The following is a 9,364-nucleotide window of genomic DNA, read 5'->3' as shown; positions in this document are numbered from 1 at the left end:
GAGTCAACTGAATTCAGTGATATTTAAGATGGGATCTAAAAAATACCATGATTAATATCAACATCCAAAAAGCTTAGACAACACATTTCATGACAATTAAATTCCTCCAAGTTATTAATTTTTTTTTTGTTAAGTCAAAATTTTATATTAATAACGTTCTTCCAATTTATTTGAAATGATCAAAGATGTACTCCTTGGTTGTGGAGCTTTAGCCGAAGCAGGTGTCAAGAGAGTTTTATGATCGAACATGGTGGTTCATATTTTTGTGTTTTAATTCCTTTGGTGTTTATGTATTTATTGAGGTATTTGTTTGTTTGATCTGTACGTCTAAGTTGATGATGGTATATCGGTAATCTTTTATTTTGATTGATATCAAATTAAGTTTCCTTATACTCTTTATAAAAATAAATAAATAAAATGCTTAAAAAAACCACACACACATTATTTTTTTGGTAAAAAATAATAGCACAAAATGATTATATCAAACTCTCAAATTAAATTTGCATGGAAGTATTGCAATCAGCCAACAATAAATTAACCATAGAGGATAGTAGTTCCTCTAGAACTGTGAGTCTATTTATAATACTTTTTGTTATATAATCAATCACTTCATTTAAATATGTCGGAATATACTAAGCGTAAGTCCATCAATCTATTATTGACATGTCATCCAACTAAAAGCAACTCAACCTTTAGTGTATTATTGCATTCCAATTCAATATACCTGAACCCTTTATCTCACACTTCAATCCAAATAATAAATTTTTTTGTCAATATTCGTATTAGACTCCCAAAACACACTATTATTATCCTTATTAAAAACGCTCTTCCAAATTATTAATTTATTAATCATGATTTTTCGCTCTTTGTTAAAAGATTTCTTGTCCCTACTATAAGACATATGAGGGGAAAAATTATATCATTTTTTTCAAATAAGAAATACTACATCGTTGCATTAATTTCACAATCATAATATATAGTCGGCCAAATATTTAATTCCACCCAAAAACAAGCTCTTTTATTGATGATTACGTTCGAATGATGAATTCATCATTGATTCAATTAGTGCATCATCAAAATTTTGAATTGAGATTTTCAATTTACAAATATATAATAATAATATAATAATTACGTCGAAAGATAACCAATGTATAACCAATGTAGACTAGCTACACCCATTTCTTATTCCAACTTCTACTTAATTCCATAAAGATTTTATAAAATGAAAATAACAACCTTATAATTACTTTTTACTTTTTACTACTGGTGACTCAAATTATACTTGAAAGAGCATCATTATGACATGAATACCATAAGGCCATAGATAGCATATAGCGACTAATGAACTACCAAATAGGAATTTGAAGACTTTGTGATTACTATTCTACACAAACATGATGATATTAATTAATAAACTACTATTCAGATGGAAAAAAAAAGAAAAAAGAGTATAAATATGTTGATTAAGAATTGTGTAATTACATGACCAATGAAGTCGTCATTGAGGAAAGAATTAATTAAATAAATAAATAAGCAAAGAAAGACTAGCAAACTTTATATAAAAGGGAAAGCCGACGATGGACAAAGCTCCAAAAACCCCCCGAAAACAATGTAAATCAAAGTTCAACTTGTGTAGAGAAATGAGAAGGGAATTTGGTAAAAAATAATTTAAGTTGGGGTTTGGATTAAGAATCTGACCCTTAATTATATTTAGGAACCGAAGCTGCCCCCGCACTTAGTGGTGTGTAATAGGACATTCAAAAGATGGGATTTTCTTGATGGATCAACGCTGTCCCTTTCCGTGTTACAAGACACATTCATAGGCCTAAGGAATAATATGTGTAATAAAGATAGAGTTTGGTAGGGTGAAGTTTTGCTTTTTCCTAGTTTGGTCTTGCAAGTTGCAACCTTCTCTCTCCTAGGGAAGAATTATTTGGTTTAAAACCAGAGGGAGTGGTAGGTTATATTAACTGGTTGGTGAGCTTAGATAGCTGACCTATTGAGTATGATTGGAGGAATAGCATGCAATCACCATTATTTTCAACACAAAGAGGGTGGTGTTTGTGGTAATTGGTGGTATGGATGATGGGTCAATATCCTTTAGGCCTGATTAAAGATGTGAGAACTGATGGGATTAGGGGTGCTGCTGCCCACTTGGTTCCACTCGCTTATGTAAGTTAGGTCTGGTTTAAATTTCGAATTTCCAAGTTTTACTTAAAACTTATACATATTTGTAAAACATTAATCCAAAATTTCAAACTCATTTAGCATATTTAATATTATTATTTTTTAAATGTAACTCTCCTTTTACTGCCATTATACATCTTTTCGCTTATTAAATTTCTAGTAACATAATTTTCAATTTTTAATTTTCAATTTTTAATATTTACATATTTTATTTTATTTTTATATGATATATAATATAACAAATAAAATAAATATATATTATAAGCTTGAAAACGAGCTAGACATGATCATGGGTTGGATGACCCGGTCCCGCCCGAAGGCCCGCCCAAAAAATTAAAAGGTTTGGGTAAAAATATAGGCCCGAAATATGGGTTTGGGCAAAAAAAGAAGCCTGCTTAGAAAACGGGCTGGGCCCTGGTAAAACTTTTTTGGCCCGGCCTGGCCTGGCCCGAATTATATACTTGTAACAAGCCCAATTTGTCCGGCCCATCATAAACAAAAAAAAAACCAACAACAAATAAACCAAAATAATAAAAGTCCAAATTTTATACAGTCATTTACAATATAACAAAGCCCAATTACAAACCCCCCCAAAAAAAACCCTAAGCCCAATACTATAGGCCAAAACTAACCTAGTTTTTCAGCAAACCGTGGAAACCCTAGGTCAGCGATGGCCGCTGCGCTCCACGTTGGCCTCCGTACGCACCACCACACGCCAACTGGACTTCTCCATACCTGTAGAAATGGACAGCAACAACAAAAAAAAAAGAACAAAAATAATAGAGCAACAATATTGTATTTTTATTTTTCTTTTTCAGCTATAAAAGCCATGAACAACTACGATGTAATTTTTTTTCTACGAATACAGAGAAATAGAAAGAAAAGAAAAAGCAATAGCAACCAAAAATCATATTCTAAGCTGAAAAAAGGTGCTTTCTCTTTGTACTCCTTAATATATTCGAAATAAATAAGAAAATAGTAGAAAATATACCTTTCGTTCTGTTTTCTCTCCACCGTCGAAGGCCATTGTCGACGTTTAGACATCTCGAAACCCGTTGGGTTTCAAACAAGGGTCTAGAGAAGGGAAAATAGAACCCCTTTTCCCAATTTTACTTTATTTTTTTTGTGTGTGTTAAAACAATGGCTAAATCGGGCTCATATTTGGAAAAGAAAACTTTAAAAAAAGGGGGGTCTTTTAGCTTTTTCGGCCACCGGGCACGGCGGAGACCATCGCCGGCGACCGGTGGCCATCGGCGGAACACGGTGGCTCTTTGGCAGGAGCTAAATAGGGGAGAGAGCTTCTTTTAAAAGCTTTTTTTTTCTGCTATGAGGGGTTGAAATGGGAGTTAAGGAAAATTTTGGGTTTAAATACCTAAGTGAAACGACGCCGTTTCAGTCCCTTCCCTGAGTGTCCAAAACGAAGCCGTATGAAAGAGACCCGCGCGACCTGACCAGTTGTCCGCAGGATCCGCGTGTTTCCGTGGTGAATGGGCTATTTGCACGTTGGCCCCTTCCGTCACCTGTCCAATTTGGTCCTATTTCCTTTTCTTTTATCTTTTTTAAATTCACCCCGTTTAATTTTAAAATTTTTATTCTGGTCCTTTTTAAACGGTGTGCATATGGGAAGGGATTATTTGCCCATTTGATCCTTCTTTGTATGCGCGCGTTACAATTTAACCCTTCCCTTTTATTTTATCTCTAATTTGCCCCTTTAGCCTCTATTTTAAAATTCAAATTAGTCCCTTTATTTGTTTTTGCTATTTTATTATTAAATTAACTAATATATTATTAACTAATATATTATTGCTATTCTATTTATTTATTTTGTTATTCTAATACTATTATTCATCTAATTTTTATTTATCTATTTATATTTCTACTATTATTATATTTCTATTTCTATTTATATATTAATATTATTTTCATTATTTTTTTATATACATATTTTTTTACTCTTGTTATTATCATTCTATTTATTTATATCCTATTATATAGTTTTTTTAAACTTTTTTTATTATATTATTATTAATATCATCGTCATTATTATTATTATTATTATTATTATTATTATTTAACTATTTTGTTAAATATCGCTTTATTTGTGTTGGTATGCTTAATTTCAATTTTTAATTAAACTTTTATTAGTTCTTATTTGTTTTTTTTACTTATTTTTATTATTATTATTTTGTTTACAATCGGCTTGTTTTATTTTCTTCCTTTTTGGCCTATTATTGTTATTTCATTATTTTTTATATACCTTTATTATCATTTCTTTTTTATCGTTGTTATTTATATTGTTGTTATTATTATTCTATTATCTATATTTGCAACGTGATTTATTTTTACATTTTATTGGTGTTACATTAATCTTCACCAAGATTCAAGAAAGAAAAGAAAACTTTTAAAAATAAAGGCAAGATTTTGTATTTAGAAATTCGAGAAAGTCATGCCCTAACTCAGAGGGTCTCGATTTTTTCTCGTTGGATCTAAACAACCGAATACCTTTTAATAAATCAAAATACAATTTTTAAAATAAAACAATTTAAAAGGCTAGCTTACTTTCGAAGGACTCAAATGCCGTGTCCTAACTTACGGGATATGACATTTTGGTATTGCGAGACGAAAGGGCCTTCAATACTCGTTTTACTTCGCTCGAAGTTTTTAATCGACATTAATAAAAAGGAGAGGATCGTACTTTTTTTCGGGTTTTTAACTTTCGACGTTAAGACATTAATTAATCAATTAGGTACTAATTTTGGGAATTACGAAGGTGCTAATCCTTCCTCGTACGTAACCGACTCCCGAACCGTTTTCTTGAATTTCGTAGACCAAAATTATTGTTTTAATAAATCACAATGTTTTATTAGAACGATTAATTATAAGGTGACCCGATCACACCTCATAAAAAGGATTGGTGGCGACTCCTGTTTTTTATTTTCATTTTCAAAATAAAAGTTGACCCTTTTTCAAAAAAATGGTTTTGACAATACTAAATAATTTTTTTTATTTTTAATCATATTTATTTTTTTATTTTCAATTTTAATATAACCACTTTTTATTATATTTTCAAATTTTGTATTGTTTTAAGAATTATTTTAGTCTCCTTTTTTATTTGTTTCTTGTTTTAATATTTGTTTTTACGTTTTTAAATGTATTTGATTTATTATATTTTTAAATTTTTTATTTAATGAAATAAGCTAAAAAATTAATATAGGTCAAGTCGGGCTCGAGCTTAGCAATTTTATTTTGGGCCGAGCTTGGACAAATTTTTAGGCCCATGTTTCAGGCCAGGCCGATCTCGGGCCTAGAAAACGGGTTTAATTTTTGTCTGAACCCTGCCCGACCCATAATCACCTCTAAAACGAGCTAGACTAAGTTGGACTTAAGCTTTGAATATTTGAGCTTAAACTTGACATATATATTAAATGAGTTTAGTTTTTTTTTATTGATGTCTATTTTTTTAAATCAAATATTTTTGTCCAAACGCTTTCAAATATTAAATAGAATTTCATATTTAAGCAAGTAACCCAATATATGAACAAGTTTAACAAAAAATAAAGTACTTTTTTTTATATATTTATATTATAAGAAATATGAAATTTTATATAAACATGATATGTTATTATATAAAAAAATAACAAAAAAAAAGCTCATTAACCTGTTGGAACATGTGAGTTTTGCTTGTCATATAATCATGAGCTGTGGTATAATGATTGTTCACTTCATCCATTAACTATGAGGTCAGAGTTCGATTCTCACCTATGGAAATATTGCACATCTCATGATAAACCATTTAAGTCTTCAATAAAATGACCTCCAAATTATATATTTTTATTAGTGTAGAATTCTTACTCTATAAAAGGTTTTAATTTATAAAATTTGTAAATTAATTCCATAAAAATTTTGAAAATAATATAGATTATTTTATGTGAAAATAAATTAATCTGCCCCACCCAAAAACTCCCTAAAATTTTTCTTCTAATGTTTATCATTTTTCTTTCAAATTTCTCTTGTTTTCTCTCATAATCTCTCTAAAATTCTTACAAGATATGTGATCTATCTTTGAATATCTTCAAGTGACTCTTCCTAATTTGGTAACAACTAATCTTTCCTTTCAAATTTTATTGATTATCAATAGAAAATTATGGTTGTGGTTTTTCTTGTAATAAATTAAGATTTTTATGCAATATTTTGAATGATTTTAAAATATTGATTTTGTATGAGATTTCTAACATTTTGATAGAGTAATAATTTTTAGAGGTTGATTATACAAATCTTTAAACAATTAGGATTGGTTGTGTCTATAATATTGAATTTCTTGAATATTGATTAAAAATTTAACATTTTTTATTTAGAAATTGTTGTTGCTAGTGTAAATCTTTTGTTTGTGTTTATACTGTGTTTGACATATTGCATTTTCATAACACCAAAAAAAAATCATTTAAATGATTTTTATTTTGGTGAAAGAAAGCTACTAATTGTATGTTGGTTTCATCAACTTTGCAAATGCTGAATTCATTTTTGTATTGTGTCTCTATTTATCTCATATTTTGTATAATTTGCCATAGTAATTCTATTTACTAAGTTGTTATTTGATAAATAATTAAAAAAAAGTTCAAGCTTAGATATTGACTTCCAATGTAGAATTTTATAAATATTTAATTTATGTTATAAAATTGTTTGTAAAAATTAAGTATTATATATAATTATATTATTTGGTTATAATAAATTTGATTTTTGAAAGTTAATTATTTCGTACTTTTAACAATATTGACAACAACAAAAATAATTCAACTAATTTAACAATATTGAAATATGTTTGATATTTTTTTTAGTTATTTTTATTTTAATAATTTTATAATAGTCTTATATTTAATTATATTATACGTTAATTTATCTAAATATTAATATTATATATAAATTTATATAACATTTTAATGTTTTGATTTTTTTTAAATTTGACCTTACAATTTTAACTTTTTTTTGGCTGCACCACTGATAATCACCAGTACAATTACAGTAGAATCATAAGCAAAGTCATAAATATAAATAATATTAAAAATATAAAATAAAATCAAACTATTACAAAGTAAAAAAAAAACAACATTATATCTAACTAAACTTACATCACAAATCACTTTTCAGCAGTTATTTTTAAGAATTATTATTTACTCTAATAAATGTTGATTCTCGTTACGGTTCATATTAATATCTCTTCAAAATATAACTTTATAGAGACTAAAAATAAGAATACTGTAACTTCGTGTGTTAACTTGGTGATCAAGATGTTTGCCGTTTTAAATGTAGTTTGTGTTTGAGTTGCTCAGTCGTGTTACTGTTAGGACTTTTCCCTCTTCTTATAATTCACAAAAAATAATAATAATAATATGGTGGTAATTGCAGTCAATAGTATCCTGTGAGCACGTTTTTCCTGAAAATTTTAGGCGCAAACATGAACGCTTAAACAGTTGCAAACTCATGGTAGCTAGTTACAAACAAACAGATTGTCTTTCTTATTCAGTTCCAGATAATTAAATTTAGCTTATTCAACCAAGGTTTTTTTGTTCTTTTTGCAACATCAAGTTGCACTATTCTTAGGCAAGGCACCATGTTGTAGTGCATAGGCCCTTTGTAAGGAACTAAAAAAAGGTGTGTCAAGTCCTAGAATCGGCAGAAGCGGAAAGTATTGGAAAGAAGAGTCTTCGTGTTCATATGTTTTCTGCTTTCTAACCCGAAAAGGTTTTTTTCTAAATGGGGTTCACATGTTATCTCCAAGTTCTGGTTAAGCGACAAAAACTCAGACACAGATGGCTATCTACCACTAGCAGCTTCTCCTGGGTAAACTCATCGAAGACTCACTTGTTTCTATAAAGGAGTTAACTGCAATGCTTTTTTTCTTTTCCTTTTGTTTCCCGAGAAAGAGAATAAGAAAGTTCATTCCAGAAAATTAAATATATAATTTGTTACCTGGAGGGGCTGGAGCAGACGAAGGAGAAGTAACTGTAGCTGGAAAACAAAATTCTAGAGTCCTAGACATGCATAAATAATCATCAGTCATTCAGTTTAGTGAGTAAATATCATAAACAATTCTATCATATAATACAATTAAAAACCAATCCATTCATAGGCTGTAAGACACAAACCGCTGCAGGCGCTGAGATCAGTAGTGATGCCACATTCACGCGAGATCCTGAGAGCTTCAGCGACTGTGACATTGAAAGAAGTGAGCAAAGTTGGGTCTTTGTAGAGGTTGCAAAGGCAGGGAAGCTCATTAGCGACGACTTCTCTGATAGGGTTACAGCAGGAGTTCTGAGGTTTGGCCGTGGAGTTGTTAAGGTAAGGAGGACAAGGCACCAGCTTCTGCGCACAAGTTGCTTGCCCATCCGTAACGGTTGTCATCGTCCCCAACATCACGTAAATCACCACCATCAACAATTTAGCCATTACTTTTGGAACTTCCTTTACACTCTGTTTTCAACAGCCTTATCTGCTATGAATTTGTTCTCTGAAACCGGGGAATGAGGAATACTTCTATGCTCATCAAGCGTGTCAGAGTTAAACTCATGACTAGCCACTGCTACTCTTGAATATTTGACCATCTAAAGTATTTGACTCTGCACATTTCTAAATGTTTGTGAAAATTATAGTGCCTGCTTCGATTGGTTCTTGGTGACTTTGGTTTTAGTTTTTACAAACCACTTTGTCGTTGTTGCTGAATTCGTTAATTAAGATGATAGCACAGTCTGACTCATTATTTAAAAGCGATATTCTAACTATTTATTATTTTAGAAAGGGAGTAATTTATAATAAGATGATTCTAAAAGTTAACGGTTTTAGGTATTAATAAAATTTTGTTATATTATCAAATTATTATTATACACTCATTTATAGAGAAATTATTTTACAGATTCTCCTCATCATAATATTTATGGTCCATTTTCAATTATTTAATGATATTTTCTATTAACATATAATTTTGATAAATTTTGTCTTGAACCTCAAACTCAAAATCCTAAACTTTGAATATAAAATCTCAAACCATGACCTCAAAACCTAAATTCTCAAACACTAAACTCATAATCCCAAACTCTTAAATCCTAAATCCTAAACTCGTAAACAGTAACTCCAAACCATTAAACCCAAACTCTAAACCCGAACCTTGAACTTTAGATCTCAA

At 29.8% G+C, this 9,364-nt stretch overlaps 1 protein-coding gene across 1 annotated transcript; it reads right to left on the bottom strand.

Moving 5' to 3' along the window:
* Positions 1 to 2,851: 2,851 nt before the first annotated feature.
* LOC107940837 (non-specific lipid transfer protein GPI-anchored 7) lies at positions 2,852 to 8,631 on the bottom strand. Its single transcript, XM_016874297.1, has 2 exons — positions 8,331 to 8,631; positions 2,852 to 2,922 (listed from the first exon to the last, which is right to left on the bottom strand). The coding sequence occupies exons 1-2, from the start codon at positions 8,629 to 8,631 to the stop codon at positions 2,852 to 2,854; spliced, it is 372 nt and encodes a 123-aa protein (XP_016729786.1).
* Positions 8,632 to 9,364: the final 733 nt, after the last annotated feature.

This window comes from Gossypium hirsutum, chromosome A12, assembly GCF_007990345.1.
Source record: "Gossypium hirsutum isolate 1008001.06 chromosome A12, Gossypium_hirsutum_v2.1, whole genome shotgun sequence".
NCBI lineage: Eukaryota > Viridiplantae > Streptophyta > Magnoliopsida > Malvales > Malvaceae > Gossypium > Gossypium hirsutum.
The sequence above is the reverse complement of the archived record's forward strand: the minus strand, read 5'-3'. Positions and strand labels throughout refer to the sequence as shown.